Raw genomic sequence first — 21,314 nt, forward strand, 5'->3', positions numbered from 1 at the left:
GTGAAAGATGAAGGAAGTACAACTTAAACTTAATGCTGCTGCATCTAAGTTCATTGTTGTAAATTATGGTGGTATAACTACAGAAATGAGTATTTGATTCCTGTTTTAGAGTATTTTAAAGTTGAGAGGTTAATTAGGACTTAAGTTCAATGCATCCCTTAACCATCACAAGTGAACATGTTAATTATTGCCATGTAGATGATTCTGAGGTCAAATATATTGTATAAGATATGAATGAGCATAATGCTTTTGACTCATACAGGCTGTTGTTTTGGGTTTTGAAAATTCTAAGCCTAATCTAGTGAGGCAAATGCTAATGGAATGTGTGATGGTTAAAATGCCCTTCCTCTACATAATGGGATTTGTAGATGTTTAAAGGGCGACATCTCATTCCCTTAGCTTCTCATTTATGTAGAAATCTCTGGGATTCCAGAAATTTTATTAAAAATCAGGACTATTGCAAATATCACAACTTATTCTAAGAAGTTTATACACAGTAGCTGATCACTGACTAATACTTGGTACCTGAACTGGATTAGAGAGTTGGCATAATTTAGGCTGGTGATACATGAACTTAACCATCTTCTAGCCTCCCCAGTATCATTTCAACACCTAGGAAATATGATTGACCAATTAAATAACCCACATTTTGTACCTTCCATATTTTGCTTATATTTTGTCATTCCATTCTTTCATTTAATTTCATGTAGCATTGTTAAATTATTTTTTTTCTTAGAAAATCACTAGCAATACATGTAACAGAAGAGTCTTTGAAGGGCCCAGAGTGCACTGATTAGAGACGTGTGCTCAGGCCCAGGCATTCCTCCGGAGCAGGAGGAGAGAGGTCCCATCCTAGGGGCTGCACATTGTGACCCCTGACTTGTCACTGTATTTTAGTCAGTTTTTCCAGTTGCATAATGAAAAATCTGGTTATTTTAGAGATAGCAATGCCTTGGTGTTTTACATAGATTTAAATACTCCTTGAGTTTATTTTTGAAATCTATCTCTGAGGTTCTTCTAGAGGTCCAGTTTGATGTCTGAGAGTTGGTATCAGATATGCTGTTTGCAAGAGAACTCTAATTCAATATAATTTTACCTTTTCACACCTTGAAACATGAACAAGTTTTCAATTTTCAACATTAAATTAAGTTGCTAAAAATTAAATGTTCATTCATATTTCTCATATAAAGTATAACTGATAAAATCCACAAAATTGATGAAATAAGAACAGGTTGTGATACTCTTCTTCATTTTTTTCTTCTTAATGTCCTTACAAAACCATACTTTAAATTTATTGAGATCTCCATCCCCTAAACAATCAGAAATATCTATCCATAGTTCATTTTGTGAGGGTTTCATTCTAATTCATTCTACATTTTGCTTTTGTTGGTTGTCTTTTTGTTTCCACAGTCTTGCTACATAAGGAACTGTGAAGGGTTTCAGGTACTACTGCCTCCCAGCTGTAGGTGACATCAGTCATGAACACTGAGTGCAGGTATGGTGACAAGGACATGATCTTGTCCGAGGTATGTAATTGCCTAGGAAGTAACAGTGATGACTTGTGTCTCTCTGCTCTTCCTCACAAGTGCTTGTCTAAGTATTAATTTCCACAGAAGGACCACTCTCTCTGTATCTCACATGCTGAAATCATGGGTTGTAAAGTCATGAGTGTCCCATATACCCTGTACACATTGGAGGCACTAGACACACTACTGTGATTTCAACTATGATTTCAAGTTACCAAGAGTGAAATTTCAGAATGATATGATTTAATACAGCTATGATTGAATCATTAGTTTCTACATTGTAGTTTCCATCTTCTTAATACTGAGTAATTGATGTTTTTGCTCAAATCATGGATTTACTATTCGTCGGTGGATCAGGAATGTGTCTAATGTTTTCCATGCAATTAATAACTGAGTATTTTAGGGATTATCTTATGAAAAGGGATCATATTTATTTCCCACTTCTTTACAGTTCCTACTATAAATTTATTGTTTAGATTTTAGAAAGATAAGTAAATTTAAAAATTATACAATTAAAAACCAGTATAAGGGTATACTTCCTCAGAAGGGCAAATTCATGGACCAACAAAATAAACACAAGGAAAAAGTACTCTAAAGGTAGGGGTGGTGGGATAAAATGAAGGAAGTAAACAAATGAAGAGAGGCAAGGAGGGGATAAGGCAGTCATAAAATTCAATGCACATCTTAGAAAATTAAGAAAATTGACATAAGAAATGGGGTTCAGAGGAGATGATGGAGAATAATGAAAGGGGTGATATAAAAAAGGAATATTTAGCTTTGCTTTGAAGATACTAAATTGAACTTCTATTTTCAATGTGCACATTGCCAAATAGCACACAACATAAAATTCAGTGTTTCTAAATCAAGGAATTGCTTTGTAAAACTTGGGAGAGGCTTGATGATTTGGCTATTGCTCATCGTGCACCTCAAAACGTGGTTATACAGATGTCTCCATTGTAAGCCGACTTTGATTTATTTTGAAGAGGGAGGTATGTTCCCAGAGTGATATAGAAGGATTATATGGGATATCTGATTTTGATTTTTGAGAAAACTCCAAGCTAATTTATTTTTTGTCGGTTGTGGAACTTGAACTCTGGGCCTGGGTGCTGTCCCTTAGCTATTCAGCTCGAGGCTAGAACTCTACCACTTGAGGTAGCACCACTTCTGGTTTTCTGGTGGTTAATTGGAGCTAAGTGTTTCATGGACTTTCCTGCCCGGGCTGGCTTTGAACCAGGATCCTCAGATCTAAGTGTTCTGAGTAGCTAGGATTACAGGCGTGAATCATCAGCATCCGACTTTGCAAACTAATTTCAATAGACTACATTCCCACCAGCAGTAAATAACAGTTCTATTCCCACTGCATCCTCACTAGTATTTGTTAGTGTGTGTGTGTGTGTGTGTGTGTGTGTGTGTGTGTGTGTGTGTGTGTGTGTTGATCCTGGGGCTTGAAATCAGGGCTTGGGCACTGTCTCTGAGATTCACTGCTAAAGGATGGTCATCTGGCACTTGAACCACAGTGCCACTTGCAGCTTTTTAAATCTTTCATGGACTTTTCTGCCCCAGCTGGCTTCAAACCATGACCCTCAGATCTCAGCCTTCTGAGTAGATAGGATTACAGGCCTAAGACACCTGTGCCCAGCTCCTATTTGTTTTCTTGATAACCATTCTTGGTGTAGTTTTGATTTGTATCTTCTTTATGCCTAGGAATGTTGAACAGTTGATCATGTATTTGCCATGTTACTTTGTTTGAAAAACAGATAATGAAAATATCCACTACTTGGTCATTAAGAATGAAATGATCTAATTTGCTTAAAAAATGCATAGACCTGGAGATGTTCATGTTGGGTGAAATCGGCCATTCACACAAAACAAGTAACACATTGTTTTCACTCATTTATGTAAACTAGGAGAAACAAAATCAAACCACCAAAGCCAATGATATAGAAGGGGGATTACTGTAGAGTGGGGTGTTTGTATGTGTTTGTACCTGACCAAATGCATTAAAAGCATTTGTTAAAATGCCATGGGCAATTTAATGTCAATGAAAACCTTAAAATGTTAATTTGGATATTTAGTGGCTTACATCACTCGTTTGATGTAAATCTTTTTTTTTGTTGGTCATGAGGCTTGAACTCTGAGCTTGGGTACTGTCCCTGCACTCTTCAGCTCAAAGCGAGCGCTTTACTGCTTGAGCCACAGCACTACTTCCAGTTTTCTAGTGGTTTATTGGAGGTAAGTCTCACAGACTTTCCTGCCCAGGCTGACTTTGAACCGAGATCCTCAGATCTCAGCTTCCTAAGTAACTAGGATAACTGGCAAGATGATGCAAATCTATGTCAGTAAAATTTCCTTATATTTTTTCTTAGAATCATAATTAATCATGATAGGTGTGTGCCTCATGTTCTGAATTATTTTGCCTTCCAAAAAGATTTTAGGACTAAAAGGGGGCAAGTGATATTCTGTTTTCTGTTTTTTGGTGTCATTTCATTTTGTTTAATTATAAAGATATGTAAGAGGGTTATTAGTTACAAATGTCAGATAATAGTACATTTCTTTTAAACAATTGTTTTCCTTGCCCATACTCACCCACAAGTTGTATAGTTTATTTTCAACATACAGTGATCTATTTTAAGCCAGTATTGTTTCTATTTAACCAAAGGGTCCTTCAGATATATTATGGATGTTACGAGGACAAAGGTAACAAGATTCCTGTAGAATGTGCCCATGGGCTCTTCAATATTGATATAACTGATGGAATATCAAAGCTTGTCTGAAATGATAGTAGCTCTTGGAAGGAGATACAGCACAACAGAACAAGCTTGGACTGATGTGGATGTGGAGTCATGTGATGGAAGGGGAACAGCCTCTGCTAAGATCCTCTCACATTCCTTCCCCAGCGTCAGATGGTCCATGTTAAAAAAAACCATACAATCACACAATCTCAGTGTTGTCACCAACCTTCAGAAAGAGGAGGTCTGGCTTTTTCAATACCAGCTATACATTTATTCTGAGTTTATAAGTTTATGCCTATATCCAGACCCTACTAAACATATCCTCTTTTTGGGTAGATCTGCAGGGGTCATCAGAATTTGTACTGTCACTGATTAATTCAAAATATGTGGATTTATGTGAAAAACTCGTGTTGCAGAAATGTACCTACCTGTACGGGGCCTAGGCTCTCTGTGCGGTTTCTGGTGTAGACTGCCTGAGTCCATAGAATAAACAACTCAAACTTGTTTCTTATAACATTCCCAGTTCAGCTTCTGGCTGATAGAGCTTTAAAGACTATGCAGGCCTGGGTCTCCTGCCTGCAAACCAACTCAATCCCGAGGTTGAGATCTAAGGATCCACTGTTCAAAGGCAGCCCTGACAGGAAAGTTTATGAGCCTCAAATAATTGAAAGTGACACTCTTGTAGAATGCTAACCTTGAGCAAATAAAGCTTAGGGACAGTGTCCAGACCCTGAATACAAACCCCACATCCATCACCACCAATAACACAGAGACTATCTAAAGCTTTTAATCATGAATTAAGCTGAATTTGAGACAAAATCTTGCCCCCCAAAGTGGCTCAAGTCAGGATAAGGCCCACATCCCATACTATCTCCCAAACCAACTATACTATTCTCCATCCCTGATGATTATTCTACATTCCAGCAAAAGGAACAATGAAAGGCTTTAGCATCTAACTCAAAAAGTCTCAATAAATTATTAGTCAACTGCCAACATTCTAGAGAACAGGCTGATCTGCTTCTATGCTTTCTGGAATTCAATGCAACTCAAACCGGTGACCCAGCAGAGCCAAGGATCACTAGACATGAATGGCAGCATGGCCTTCCTTGCAGACCCCTAGCATCCAGTGGCTGAGACAGCTTCTGTGAAGATTACCAGAGAAGTGTCAATGGCAGATATAAGACAAACTTAGGCTTTGCTAGTCAACATTCTGTCCTAGCTGAATAGCTAGCAAGCACAACAGATGATGTTCCAACCGAACCAAGTTCATTAGGTTGAACATCCTAGTAAGCTGTCTTCCCAGGCTTCCTTATTCTTACAAACCCAAAAGGCTTTGTGAAGTTTTTGTAGTGATTAAATGGACACAATAGGTGAAATGAGGGATTGAGGTGAGTCTTCAGTGGCATTATGTCATGTGCCCATCACTTCTAGAAGCTGCTTTGAGGAAGACCACAGACTGCCCATCCCTATCCCAGTTGAAGGCACAAAAAGAAGCCACTACATCTCATGACATGAAAAGACTGTATTAAGCAATTTGAGGAGGGAGATGTCAGTTGACAGAGATTGCACTCATTCACAAAAACCAGATTTGCTATGCACGGACTGGAGTTTGTCCTGAGGATATGAAATGTAAGATGCATGACTGACTAACCCACCAAGAAGACAGTGCCGTGGGCAATGGATGTGCTGGCCTGAGACATTTGTCCCCCTTGGCCTATGCTGGTAGGCATGGCTGAGTAGAGACACAGGCTTTCTGGGAAGCAAGTCTGTCCCAGCGTTGTTATGGTTTGTGGCTCTTCTGTCATTGAGAGGACGGCTATGGCCAGTGGGGCCGGTTTGGGGAAAAGAGACCTTGCTGGTTTTCACTTGGCCTCCTCCTTGGTAAGGAGGAGCCATGTGGGAGTGGGAATGTCTATCTGTGAGGGCTTGAAATTCTTTGTGGAAAGTTTTGTTGGAGGCAGAAGGCCTACGGTGAATTTCTTCTTCTAGGATTTTCCCAATGGTGTTCTTGAGTGTCTGGGCTTCAGGCCCTCTAACGTCTTGGGTTCTGCTTGTCATTAAGTCTTGGTTCTTGCTATTGGATGACTGGCTTTTTGAATTTGGCAGTGAGTCTGCCTGACTATTCTCTTTTATAGAAAAAATGGACATAAAAAACTTCTTTATCCGGTTTCCGAACTGAGACTCTGGGGGATGCTGTGCTTTCTCAGACACAGGTATGGAATCCTTCCTCACAGTTCTTGTTTTCCTGACCTGGGCAGGAGAGTTCAGCTTGCAGCTTTGTGAGGGCCTCATTCCTGCAGACTTGGCTTTCTGTGTTGTAGCTTTGGGCCTCTCACTGCTCTGTGTTTCGTCAGGACCCTGAAACATTTTGCTGTACCATAGGTGCTGGAGTTTAGATGACTTAGGTTCTTGCTTCGTGATGTGCCCTCCCCTTGATTCGGGAGTGCGTGGCTTATAGAAAGTAGATGTGCTACTTCCGGAAAGGTTCTGTGAGCTAGTCAGAGAACTCTGGGAAGCCAACATGTCGTCAGCAATCAGTACCTCAGGGCCACCATCTTGCAGGAATGCGTTAACATTGCAGTCCTGCAGGATATCATCAAAAGCAGTGCTTTCGCTAGTACTACTTGACCCTGCCTCCTGTTCTCTTGGGTGGTTAGAAATTGAAATTCTCGAGGAGTATGGTGTTTGTTTGGTCCTCAGAAGTTCTGAATTTCTGAGGTTCAAGTTATTGAAATCCATGTTACTGGGCTGTTTCTCTTCATCCTCATCCATTTCTGAGAGATCTTCTGTGTGCTCAGATTTGGGTGGAACAAAGACCTCTTGGATGGACACTCTGTGGCAGAGGTTTTCGTTCTCTTGTGTCAAAGACATGCCCATTGCTTGGCTTTTAACTGATTCTATACTGCTTCCCTCTGATCTTGGCACAATGTCATCGTGCCAATTTCTTCCTACTAGGATACAAGATTGAGTCTTAAAAAGCAGTCTACCTTCCTTTCTAGTTGGAGAGACCTCCAGGGGACCACAGTTATGATTATACTGTGTTCCCCTTGGGATTTCAGGTCGTGAATGTGGTTGAGAAGGTTGTATGGTATGGCCTTCAGTTTTTTCTCTCTCTATTTTTTGTTCTTTGGGAAGGGCTTCTCTCTGGCATGCACCTTCCTTCACTGTGTGGTTGGTCATGTAGGGAGAAGCTCCCTGTGAAGTTGGCACAGGGGGCACATTTTTCATAGTAAGGATGTTTATCGGTTTGAGAACCTTTAGGCATAAGCCCCACTGGTGCTTTGCCCAAAGCTTCTTGATATGCACATCTAGCAGCTGTCGAGTGGCAGCATCAATGTGGGAAACCTCCTGGGAGGAGCTCTTGCAGGTTTCCCTAATTTCCAAGGGTGGTTCTCTGCCAGTGTTCTTGCTAGAATTGGAGTTTTCAAGGGGGGCCAAGGCATGATCCGTCATGCCCCGGGAATGACTAACGTACATAGGGACCTTGTCCCTATTGATCTGCTCCCATTTAGTGGTGAGATGGGTTATTAGGGTGTCTCTTAGATAGTTATTTGAATGAGTTGGGGGAAAATATCCTGAATCACTACCTGGACTCATCAAGTCACTTTCTACTTTGCTCTGTGTGTTGGCCTCTAGAAAATCCCCTGAGCAGCTCTCTGCATCCCTGTCTAGAGCGCTCACTACTCTGCTCACAGAGTATTGCTGGTCCTTTCTAGAGTTCTCCCATCCCTGGGATACTGGGTATTTCTGAATATTCTGATAGCAATTATCTATAGATGTAGAGTTCTGTAAAGACATATGTTTGTTGTCTGTCTGATCTGCTCCTGTGAAATTCTCAGGAGGCAGCTGGATCTTGCCAGTTGTTTTACAGAGGTGCTGTAGGAGCCTCTCTTGGAGGTGATGTTCCAGCTTTTCCCTCATCTCAAGGCTGTTAAACTCACTTGAATGGTTGCTAGAGCCTCTCTGGTTCCAGGTGGCCTGATCTTGACTAAAGATTTTGTGAGACTGTTTGACCACAGAGGGTAAAATTCTATGACATTCTAGGTGTTTCTTCTCGAGATGATGTTCTAGCTGTTGAACAACAGGTGGGATAGTAGAGGACGTCACTGGAGGTGAAGGACAAGATTGGATTGGTGTAGAGAACGTGTCATGGGTACAGGCCTGGATCTCAGCCTCTGGGGAAGGCTGAGGCCAGGGTAAAGTTGGAGTGAAGGGTTGTGATTTGACCAAATGATGCAGTAAGGGCTGCTGTACAAAGTATGGTGGAGGTACGTTAGCTTGGACTTGTACCGGCACTAAGTGCAAGAAACTATTGAATAAAACAGAAGGTAAGTCTAGTGGATGACCAGACATTTGGACAGGAGCCACCAGGGACTCGCTGTGCAGGAAGGGAAGGCCCCAGAACAGTTGGCAGCATTTCTGCAAGACCATGGGGAAGAACAGCTCCTGAGAATCAGGAAGCTGCTGTGGTTTTCCCTCGGTGTTCCAGAGGGGCTGAGGGATGGCAGTGTCTTGTGCACTGCCCAGTGACTTCATCATGTTCCCCTGAGAATCCAGAGGGTGTTCTTTCTCCTGACAAGCTGATTTCAGCTTTGCCCTCTTACTAAGCACTCTGGCTGAAAAATCCAGGAGATCAGAGTTGAGGGCTGGAATAGGAGAAGGCACCCTAGAGCTGTTGGTTGGAGAGCTCTGTGGGGTGGTTTCTGGAGGGACTTCCCTGATGTCACATGGGGGAAGACCCGAGTGTGAGTCGTGCCTGGGTGGAGTGCAGGCCACAGGTGGAGGAAAATGAGAACAGGGAAAAGACTGTTCTCCTAGAGCAATGGACGGCTCCGGAGGCTGAGACACACTCTGGGATGTGTGTGACTCAACAGAAACTGAGGAGCCTATGTGGACTGGTGATAAGGTGGAGGCCAGAGGCTGCAAGCCACCGGATGAAGGAGATGGGGAAGCCTTCAGGGACACAGTGCTGGAGAAAGTGTCCTCCTCAGAGTCCCTTGCTGACAGGTGGGCTGTAGAAGATTCTGAGTTGAAAAATTCACCTAAGGCATCTCCTTTTAAGAAACGCTGGAAGCTTCTAGTGTCATCAAGTTTCCCTAGGGCGCTGTAGGAGACAGGAGACAAACTTCATTCAGCAACAGACAGACCCTGTATGGGCAAGGGTATTTACCTGCTGTCCGTGGCACCCACAGAACCACACCCTGACATTTATAAAGCCCTTACTTTTCTGCATCCTGTGGCTTCAGCCACATCCCAGGCCAACCTGAAATCTCCCTCAACCCTAAGACAATTCCATTCCCTGGGGTAGAAATGCAGGCACAGGGACATGTGGAAACCTTACCTACTCAGAAAGGAAGCTAAGTCATGTATCTCCTCAAGCTCTTCCCGAATCTCTCTGCAAACTAGAAACAGAGATGGTGGTTAGGCAGATAAGGCAGGGCCTCTGGAACCTAGAGGAGGCTGAAGGAAACATCTATTAAAGAACATGGAAGATCACATTGGATCCCAGATCTGTATCCATGGCTGCAAGATGGCTACCAGTGCTAAGAGGGCATATAGAGGGGTAGTGCTTCTTTATTTACAAGGGACCACCTGCCCTGCAAACCTCCATAACCTGCACAACCTCTTGGGGGACCCGGAAAAGGACATCTCATTGCTAATACAGTTTTTAGGGAATTGAATTGGGCCACATGTGGGCTTGAAGTTCACAGCTCCTCATCAAGTCAGTGTTACCTCTCAGCCTCTCAGTCCCTCCCCCTGTATGACACACCTCCACATCATCAGTGTGACCTCACAGCCTCCTAGCCCCTCCCCCTGTGTGACACACATCCACATCATCAGTGTGACCTCACAGCCTCCTAGCCCCGCCCTGTGTGACACACCTCCACATCATCAGTGTGACCTCACAGCCTCTTAGCCCCGCCCTGTGTGACACACATCCACACCATCAGTGTGACCTCACAGCCTCTCAGCCCCTCCTCCTGTGTGCCATACCTCCATATCATCAGTGTTACCTCACAGCCTCTCAGCCCCTCCCATTTCTTATGATGCATGTCACAGCTTCATTCCACGCAGAGAACCTGAGAAGTGTCTCCAGTTCTGGTTTCTTTCCCAGGACTCTAAGGTTTTACACACTGAAATACTTGGTGGCCTGGCTCTTGCTGACAGAGACTGAGATCAAATTCCCTTGGGAGAAAGTGCGGAGCCTACCTTTCAGAGCAGCACGTTTCTTCCTGCACTTGATCTGGCCTCTTTTCTCCACAGAATACTGAGAGATGAGAAAAACGTGACTTAGACCTCTTTACTTTTTTCTTTTCCCTAGACAAGTTGAGATATTTGGTGTTTCTGGATAAAATGATGTCTTCACCTGTGTCCCTGCATTTCCTTTCTACACAGTTAGTGTGGCTGTTAATTGTTTCTGTTTTTCTTATATGAGATAGACAGCAAAGATCACCTCAGTGCTTTTTCTATTCTCAGGACCAAGACCCTGATTTCCAGGTGCCTTTCAGCTTCCAGGTTGGCTTTTCCTTCCTGAGTCCAAAGGTGACCTTAGCCTCTGGTGGGAGGTTGACATGGGCTTTGAACAGCCCTCTAATCAGCCTAACACTGGGGAGAGTGCAGTTTTCAGGCACCTGCTGTGACATAGGGCTGAGTGTTCAGGTCCTCAGCTCTCAGGACCTCAGTCCTTGGTTGCTGAGTTTCAGGGTTTGAATTAACCCTGGTACTTGCTGCACACCACACAGCTGTTCTGAGAGCTCAGCATACTACCTTATGCTACTGACATTTGCCCTGTGCTGATAGTGCCTAGGAGAAGATGGCTCTCTTCTTTTCTGGAATTTCCCCTCTAGAAGCCTTGCTACTTGTTTTGAAGTGAAAACATCAGAAAACAAAAGAACCATTTAAAAATTATCATTAAGTAGTTGTACACAAGAGTTGCCATTTCACAAAGCAGTTTGTGAATATCATGTATCTTGATCACTGTTAATTCCACAGTGTCTCCCTTTCCTCTCCCACTCACCCCTTTCCCTTCTTACTGTGATAGATTATAACATTGGATTCTTGTCTACATTTCCTCCTCTTCTCCCTTGACTACCCTCTTTCCCTTTGAAGCCTCCCCACCCTGTCAATTACTTATTTCCTGTTTTGTTATTTTACTGAACTTGGATTTTTGGCTTTCTAATGAATTCCACTTTGAGATCTCCTTTGACTCTACCATATCTCAGTCAATACATTTGTGTACACATACATAATACCCACCGTATTTGTGAGTATATAAGCTAAATCTAGCTTCCACATATAAAGGAAAACATGGATCTTTTGTCTCTCTGGGCCTGACTTAATTCACTTAATTTTCCCAAGTCTTCCATTTCTTTACAGATGCTACAATATCATTTTTTCTAATGGATAAGTAAAACTCAATTATATATATATATATATATATATATATATATATACATACACACACATACACACACAGACATATATATAAATACACATGTATTTTTGGGTGGTCTGTCCTTAGAGATCTTACCTGAGTCAGTTTGTTCTTTCTCTCAGGTGTTGGTGAGGATGGATTTTCCTTGAAGCAGGGAAGTAGCAGTAGCAGGAGGTAGAGCCCCACGCCACCCACAATGGCAAGGATCATATCCATTGCAAAGGTGGCGAGTTCCGGGCTCAGCCATGGTATAGCAACGCTTTTCAGTGACAAGAGAAGATTCTCCATCATCTGAATCGCAATATTGCTCTTGAGCAACTGAGCTCTGGGAGTTTCTTTGGCAATATATAGTAAATGAAGGCCTACATCACAAAGACCTGGTTTTCTATTAAGTCACAGGGGGGGGGGGAGTGATGTGTCACAAAGCCCTACCCCTGCCACTAGCTCAGCAAGTCCTTGGTTCTTGGGCCCTCTAGATTCCTACCTCCAAATTCACCTGCTCAACCTGTCAGAGCCATACTTCCATCCATTTCCGGTGCCTTTCCCCTTGAACTGAGACATAAACTGTTTCTTTGGAGATCACTGCTTACAGTCCATATTGTTAACAGTTTTTGAAAATTTAGACTTTACTCTGGAATTTGTGTTGTTGACTTTGTTTTGTAGTCTCAAAATGACCCCTGTCTGCAACTCCCAACTCTCCCATATTACTGGAAATTCAGTTCCCTGAATTCAATGTCAATTCAATATTAGTGAGATTAATGTCTTAAGAGTAAAGGAAATAAAGGTTTATTAATTTGCAGGCAAAATGAGACCTACTTGAGCTATTGTCTGAGAAAGAAGAGCAGTCCTTGTGGGTAGGGGAAGAAGGAGGCTTTTATGGACAGGTCCAGGAGCATGGACTTCCTGATGGATTTAAGTGCTGAGGCATGAAGGTCCGGCCTAATGGTGGTCTTGGGCCTGTTTATTTCATAATGTGTTAACCAGCAGTCTCCAGAGATGTAGTCCTTGTCCTAAATGTTTCTTCAATATTTTGGAAAGCAAGATGATGAGAGGAGTGTGGTAACCTTGACTGAAGGTATGAAAATCATCCTGAGTTTCCTCTCCTAGGGAATGGTAAGTAGTTGGGGGGATAGGAGAGTGAGAAATAAGAAAAATGCTGCCTTCAAAAAATTCAAGTAACTAGATGCATCCTGGTTAAGTCATGAGCTAAATCTTCATATGTGAACATATTCAGATGTCAGTTCCTGTTATATTTTCCCCACTTTCAATTTTACCCACCAATTTCTTTGAAAAGACTTATTGTCCATGTCTAGCTGCTTCCTGCTGAAATGGAGTAATGTCCTAGGATGACTTGGTTTCTCTCAGCTGTAATCCCAGCTAAGGAGGAGACAGCAGTAGAGGTCTGAAGTCCAAAGCTGACTTTAAGGAAAAATACCAGAAAGATAACGGAAAAATATTCGAAAAATAACTAAAAAGCTAGAAAAAGGAAGGGCCCTAGCTCTGTCTAGTGTGAGGTCCTGAGTTCCAATCATACTACTGCCAAACAAAACAACCTATTAAAGCTAGCAAGGAACTATGGTTCCATGTTCTTCACATTTCTACCAATATCAGCTTTCTGTTGTGTTTGGTTTGTCATGTGTGCTACTCTTGGGCTTGAACCCAGGTATAAGCTCTGTTCCTGTGCTTTCTGTTGAAGGCTAGCCATCTGCAAATGGAGCCACAGCTCCACTTGCTTCTGCTTGTTTTATAACAGCTATCCTAGTGGATGTAAAGGGGTGAGACCCTGTGGTTTTGCCTTTTCCCAACGACTTGTGATGTTTCATGAGGCTGTACATCTGCTGTGGAAAAATTCCAGTTGATGCCCTGTGCCATTTTCTGATTAGGTTTATTTTTAATTTATCTTATTATTTTGTGCCAGTTCTAGGGCTTGAACTAAGGTTCTGGGTGCTGTCCTTGTGTTTTTGTGCTCAAGGTTAGTGCTCTACACAGCTCCGCTCCTGGCGCTCTCTCTCTCTCTCTCTGTGTAGCTATGTGTGTGATAAATTGGAGATAAAATTCTTACATGCTTTGCTGACTTGGCTGACTTTGATCTGTGATCCTCAGATCTCTTTTCTTGAATAGCCAGGATTATAGACATGAGCCACTGGTGCCCAGCAGTTCAAAGGTTTTTAGTCATTTAGTGATATGTCTCATTCCCAAGCTGGAATAGACATAGTAAAGTGGTAACACCAGAGAAGCTTTTGTTCTATGTAATTATTTCCTTAAAGCCACAGTAGTTTATTCTGTCCTAACCTCTCATTTTGAATGAATATGCAAGTTTACTAAAGGGAGTGCTCAATATTTTGCACTGTGTGAAAATATCACTCAGCTCATAACTCACTTCCTTAGTCCGAAGCATATTGAACCATTGAAGAGGACGTATGGACTGGACCCAGTGTGTGAGCACAGTTGAGTCTCTAAGGGCTCCTGCCAGGCTCAACCTGGCAAATGTGCGGGGTTTATGTCTGGTCTGCACTTCCTCGCAGACACCAGCAGGGGCGCTCGCGGCACCAAGTGGCGATAGTGTCCCAAGGAGCATCTGGGTTGGAGGCTCAGCAGGCTCCAGGGCACAGAGCAGTGTGCTGGAGGGTTGCGGTGGGGTTTACAGGTTGAAGCTTATTTTGGGTGTGCTCTGCCTACTTGAAACACACAGGAGAAGAGAGCAGCAAGGAGGCGTTAGCACCAAGCGGAGGACTGGAGTGATGGCCAGTGGAGGACACTCAGACGCAGACATGGCCCTGCCGCCCTCTTCAGGATGCTCGTGATTCTTTCTATGCAGACCTGGAACCCAGGAGTGGCGGGATACATTCGTGAGTGCAGAAAGTCGTTTAAAACCTGTATCAGAAACTGAGAAAACGCCATTGTATTACTATAAACTTTTATGAAAACCGTGGCTGACCTGCTTCTGAAAATGAAGCTAGCACGAGGTGGTTTATAGTTGATTTTCCCTCCTAAGTCCGGAAGATGAAAGTACTTTTGACTCTGGGAGCCCAGGTGTCTTGCAGCCCCCAAGAAAGCTCTCATTGTGGTAAAGTTAGCAGGAGCATGTTGAGAGAGGAGAGAATAGGATGGGATTGCTGGACAGGAAGGTCAAGCCAGTGTCGTCACTGGTGTTTTGGTGTGGATAAATCTTCCAGGAACTTTGTTACTAAAAGAAATCACTGGCCCTGGCCCAGGTGGCTTGGTTCTGCATTAGCATCATAGGTATATGGAGTTGGCACTCCACCCAGTAGGCAGACCAGAGAGGTGCAGGGCTGCCAGGTGGGCACAGACTCCTCAGGCACAGAGAACAGACAGGTAAAGGGAAGCACCACCATCTGAGACTTTCTTCTTTTTCTTTTTTTTATTGTGAAAATACTGTACAGAGCAGTTACAATTACATGGGCAGGATAATGAGTACATTTCTTATCAAGCATTGTAGCCTCCTCCTTTGTTTCCCCCTCCCATCCCTTCCCAACCCCCCAATCCTCCCACCCCACCCCCCAGACCCCCCACCAGAGTTGTAAAGTTCTTTTTCGACATAATGACTTGTAAATCTCATTGTTGCCATGGGTCCACCTGTATCCCTATTTAAATGATTTGTTTTTCCCCTTCCCCTCCACAAATTATACTGACTACAGTGAAAGCAGGGGTTATACTGTGGGGGAGGGACATACAAAGCAACAAAGAAATAATCTTATAAATGAGGCTTTTTTCTTTTTTTTTTAAAAATTAAGATCAATGATTTGACTTTAAAAATGTTTATTGTATTGTTAAGGTGATATGTAGAGTGTTTACAGTTACACAAGTCAGGTAAAAAGTACATTTCTTTTTGGACAATGTCATCCTTTCTCTCGCTCTCTCCTAGTTTTTCCCTCCCATCCTCACCCATAGTTCTGTAGTTCATTTTCAACATAGTGTCCAGCGAGTACCTTGCAGCATTTGTTCATCCTTTGGCCTTCCATTTCTGTGTTTGGAGACTTTCTTAAACGAGAAAAAGCCTACCTGGATCTCAGCTCTTCTAACAGTGTCTGTGCTGTGTGTTCTGATTTGCTGTGCTCCTGATTCTGGAGTTTTCTGTGTGGTAACGTTCATTTCTCAGTTCTGCACAGGCACCATGAAATTGTAGCTAAACAGAGCAAGAAAATTAACAGGCATGTAACCTTATAATTAAAAAGTTCCAGAAAGGGCTGGGAAGGTGGCTCAGTGGTAGAGCGCTTGCCTTGCATGCCTGAGGCCCTGGGTTCGATTCCTCAGCACCACATAAGCAAAAAGAATAAAAGCTGGAAGTGGCACTGTAGCTCAAGTTGTAGAGCACTAGCCTTGAGCTGAAGAGCTGAGGGACAGCGCCCAGGCCCAGAGTTCAGGCCCCACGACCAGACCCAAAAACAAAATTAAAAAAAAAAAAGAAGTGGAGGGAGGAAAAGGAGAGACTTGGGGAGTGGAGACAGATACAGCAGGAGGGGAAAGTGCCTGAGCAGAGCAGGGCAGACCTGAGTAGGCCAGGGCAAGCCTGGGGAGGTATTTGGGGGACCTAGTCCAGAGGTCATTTGGGGTTTCCTCAAGAGGCTTTTTGGACGTCCTCCAGAGGTCATTTGGGGTCTCCTTGAGAGGCCATTTGGGACCTTTCTCTAGAGTGGAGAGGCGCCTCCTGGCGCAGGGTGAGGCAGGCCTGTGGATAGTGGAGAGGCTGCAGAGAAGGAGGGAGGGAAGAAAAGGAAAAGCCTTCCCCTTCAGAGCTTTGCGGCTTTGGAGGTCCGGGGTTGGAGGTTTGCAGACTGACTGACTAATTGGTGGTTTGCAGACCAACTAATAAGATCGGGGCTGCCTATTGGAGACTTGGAGGTTTGATGGTTGAGGCTGCTCTTGGTTCTGGGTACCTAGCCCAGGACAATGTAGTCGCAGGACCCCTTTCTGGTGTAAATAGTGTAAATAAATTTGTTTGTTATGTGAACCGTGCCTCGAAGGATTTTCTCACTCTTTAGAGGTCATTGGCATACCTGTGCCACTTGTTTCCAACCCCTGAGCCATGTAGGGCTCTTTGAAATGCATGAAAAATCCTCTTTGGCTCTGGACTGGGCTTCTAATGAATCTTTAGATAATATTAGGGAAATCTAGAACCCTTCAATATAGAGTATATCTGTGATATTGTAGTCTGCATTTATGTAGCTTAAATATTTTTTGCTCATCATGGGTCTTGAACTCAGGGCCTGGATGCTGTCCTGAGCTTTTTTGCTCAAGGTTAGAACTGTACCATTTTGAACCACAGAGCCACTTCTGTTTTTTGGAGGATGATGAATTGGAGATAAGAGTCTCATGGACTTTTTCTGTGTGGGCTAGCTTTAAACTGTGATCCTTAGATCTCAGCCTCCTGAGAGGCTAGGATTACAGGCATGATCCACTGGCACCCAGCTATGAAACTTAAGAAAATTTTAAAACAATATAAATGTCATAGCATTTTGTAAATTTTTTTATTGTGAAAACACCGTACAGAGGGGTTACAATTACATGAGCAAGGTAATGAGTACATTTCTTATTTTTTATTATGAAAATACTGTACAGAGGGGTTACAATTACATGGACAAGAAAATGAATACATTTCTTTTTCTTTTTTTTAATTTCAATGAATTTATAGTTCAGGCTCACAAAATATAACAAGATGAAAACTGTCAGAAGTAAAATATATACATAATGGAAACAAAAGGTTGATTTTTTTTTTTTTTTTTTGTCAATCGTGGGGCTTGGACTCAGGGCTTGGGTGCTGTCCCTGCGCTCTTCGGCTCAAGACAAGCGCTCTAGCGCCACTTTTGGTTTTCCAGTGGTTTATGGGAGATAAGAGTCTCACAGAGTTTCCTGCCCAGGCTGGCTTTGAACTGCGATCCTCAGATCTCAGCCTCCTGAGTAGCTAGGATTATAGGCATGAGCCACCAGCATCCAACAGGTTATTTTATTTGATTTTAGTTTGTTTTGTTGTTATTGCCATGCTAGGGGTTAAACCTTGGACCTTGCACATGCTGAGCTACATCCCAGAAATGAGAAATAATAAATATATGCGGTGGATGTTTTTGGGGGTTGTTGCTGTGGGCTCTGGGGCTTGAACTCAGGGCTTGGCATTGTTTTTGAGCTTGTTTTGCTTAAGGCTAGTACTGTACCACTAAGCCACAACTCCACTTCTGAATTTTTTGGGTAGTTTATTAGAGATAAGACTCTCATGGACTTTCTTGCTCAGGTTGGCTTTGAACCATGATTCTCAGATCTCAGCCCCTTCAGTAGCTAGGATTATAGGTATGAACCACTGGTGCCCTGCTAAATGTATGTTTTTTTTAAGCCATCAAAGCTGTGGTAATTTGTACAGAAGCATTAGAAAGCTAATATATCTATATTATCTAATTAGCCATCTATATTAGCAAGATATTTTATTTTATTCCAGTCCTCAGGTTCTGTGTACTGTCCCTGAGTTGTTTTTTTTCTCTAAGTTGGCACTCTATCATATGAGCCACATCTCTACTTCTGGGTTTTTGGACATAAAGTCTCACAGACTTTCTTGCTTGGTCTGGTTTCAAACCATGTTCCTCAAATCTCAGTCTCCCAAGTAGCTAGGATTACAAGCATGAGCCACAGGTGTACAGCTTAAAACCAAGACATTTTTAACACTGATAATGTAGAGATGATTGGATTGTTTAGGAGTCTATTGGTAATGTTGCATGATATGCAGATATTCAGGTGAGGGTAGACATTTGTAGTTTATAAGGTGCTGAAGTATGGATCATAAATAGCCTACAAAGGTTCATTTGTTAAAAGATTTAGTCCCCAGTTGCCATGATTTTGAGGTGACAGAAACATTTACAGGTGTGTGGTGGTGGGAGGCCCTGTGTTTACTGTGGGAGCATGTCCTTGAAGGAGATTGTAGGACTCTCGCCCCTTCTCAGTTTTCTTTTCCTCATCTTCTTTCATGAAGTGGCAGTCCTATTCCACCACATGTTTCTTTTTGAATACATTTCTTATCAAGCACTGTTGCCTCCTCCTTTGTTTCCCCTGACCATCACTTCGCACTCCCCTCCCCCTCCACTCCCCATCCCTGCACCAAAGTTTAAAGTTCGTTTTTTTGACATAATCTCTTGTATATCTCATTGTTGCAATGGGTCCACCTGTATCCCTATTTAAACAATTTGTTTTTTCCCTTCCCCTCCACAAATTATAACAAAATCAAATACAGTGAAAACAGGTGTTATACCATGGGGGGGGGACGGACATACAAAGCAACAATGAAATCATCTTATAAATATGTTAGGAACAATAGCAAGAAAGGAAAACCATTTAGTCCTTATCTTAGGGTTCATTTCCCTAACATCACCTTATCTGACCTTTTCTGCTTGTCTCAGACATATACTAGTTATTGCAAATAAGGGAAACCATGGGACCTATGTTTCTTTAAGCCTGGCTTCACTTAATATATCTTTTCCAAGTCTTTCCATTTCCTAACAAATGGGGCAATGTCATTCTTTCTGATGGAGGCATACAATTTTTATTGTGTATATGTACCACATTTTCCTGATCCATTCATCTTCTAAGGGGCATCAGGGTTGGTTCCATATCTTAGTTATGGTAAATAATACTGCAATAACCACAGTTGTGCTGGTAGCTTTAGTACAGTCTTGTTTGTGATCATTTGGGTAAATGCCCAAAAGTGGGATTGCTGCGTCATAGGGGAGCTCTATGTGGTGTCTTTTGAGGAACCTCCATACTGCTTTCCAAAATGGTTGAACAAGTTTACAATTGTACCTCTATTTTTCAAACCATCTTCAGCAAATTTACCCAAAATAGTAGTTTGACAGAGATACATCTCTTGAATTTGTAATTACCAACTTCAAATTCTGAGAGAAAGTAAGTATAAGAGATTAAGAAGATCTTTACTAGCCATACAACGGACAAGGGTCTCATATCTAAAATATACTTGGAACTCAAAAAATTAAACCCCCCAACAACAAATCCTCAAAGAATAAGTGGGCTAAAGACTTAAAGAGAAACTTCTCTGAAGAGGAAAGAAGGATGGCCAATAGATATATGAAGAAATGTTCAACATCCCTAGCCATAAAAGAAATGCAAATCAAAACAACATTGAGATATCACCTCACCCCAGTTAGAACGGCAAAAATCAAGAACTCTAACAACAACAGATGCTGGAGGGGATGTGGACAGAAGGGAACCTTACTTCATTGTTGGTGGGAGTGTAAACTTGTTCAACCACTTTGGAAAGCAGTATGGAGGTTCCTCAAAAGACTCCACATAGAACTCCCCTATGACCCAGCAATCCTACTTTTGGGCATTTACCCAAATGTTTACAAACAAGACCACACTAAAGCTACCAGCACAACTATGTTTATTGCAGCATTATTTACCATAGCTTACTTATTTTCTTCAATGTTTAACATAAGTTTTTGTTCCTGACCTTGAAAGAAATACTTTTTTCTCTATTCAATAATCAGTCGCTGGCATTAAGTTTTAGTTACTAGTATAAGCCAATCATTACTTTTACAAACCAGTCATTTGTCAAAATAAAATTATATAATAATTTCAGTTAAGCAAAATGGAAGTAAATTCTCACAACTGTTCACTAGGTATTGATTTCATGACACCTATGCTTTAAGCACAATGTCTATTTACATATCTTCTATTTGCATGGAGAAAATGTTGTATGATGTGTGAAACTGTGCATTTCTTTCTAGTGTAACCCCTCTGGATAGGTTCAATTCTGGTCAAATTGAAATACTTACACCATGGGAAACAGCAAATGCTACAAATTAGGTTTAATAATCAATCTGAACCTGTAGTTAGCAGTTACTTGCATATCTCAGTGAAAACTGATGTTTGTTACAAATTCAAGCATTTTTCTACCTGTTAACTCAAAAAGAAGGGAGATGAGAAAGTAGAGAGTAGGAACACTTTTCTCAGTGCGTCTCTAGCCTGTGAGGGATGATGATGTTTTTGTTGTTGTTCAGACAAGTGCGATGCTCCACTGGCCTCTGCCTTGCCCCGGGCATCCTTCAGCAGCAGCTCAGAGCTGTCCAGCAGCCACGGCCCTGGATTTGCTAGTCTACATAGGACAGATGGTGAGTCTGCTATTGTCAATCCACTCTGATCTCTTCCAAAGACTTTGTATTCTTAGCTATTTTCCATATAGCTGCAAAACTACTTATACTGAAATTTAAGGAAAGGACCCGTCATGTTATCATTTGTTAGCTTTCTTCTTGCTAATAAGTTTGTGTTTATTTTGTTTTGGTATCTTTCCCCTGTACTGAATGACAATAAGTGCTGATGAGGAAAACTCAGCCAGAAAAGAAATATTTGAGGTCATAGATTATTTCCAATTATTTCATCTTTTTTAGTTTTAAAATACCATGTGTCTGGTAAAGTAAGCTGATCATAAGAAAAATATCACCAAAACTAAAATAAAGAAAAGACACGAGGCAATTTCAGAGCTACTGGGTAAAGTAACCAAGGTAGCACATGATGCCTCTGTGATGTGTAGGAGCCATGGCTTGTGATAGGTAGATGCCTGAGTCCCAGTACCTCAGTGGGAGGAAGCCAGAAATGTAGCATTGA

General features: G+C 42.2%; 1 protein-coding gene across 1 annotated transcript in view; it reads right to left on the reverse strand.

Annotated features, from left to right (window-relative positions):
* The window catches only part of LOC105998470 (spermatogenesis-associated protein 31A6-like), an 83,727-nt gene that overhangs the window by 54,894 nt on the left and 7,519 nt on the right, over nt 1-21,314 (reverse strand). Inside the window, exons 4-6 of the mRNA XM_013033180.1 lie at nt 11,790-12,078; nt 10,402-10,526; nt 6,229-9,362 (exon numbers count right to left, since the gene is read on the reverse strand). Coding sequence (XP_012888634.1) covers nt 6,229-9,362; nt 10,402-10,526; nt 11,790-12,078 — 3,548 coding nt within the window. The remainder of the gene's footprint in view (nt 1-6,228; nt 9,363-10,401; nt 10,527-11,789; nt 12,079-21,314) is intronic.

Source organism: Dipodomys ordii, unplaced genomic scaffold, assembly GCF_000151885.1.
Source record: "Dipodomys ordii isolate 6190 unplaced genomic scaffold, Dord_2.0 Scaffold164, whole genome shotgun sequence".
Taxonomy (NCBI): Eukaryota; Metazoa; Chordata; class Mammalia; order Rodentia; family Heteromyidae; genus Dipodomys; species Dipodomys ordii.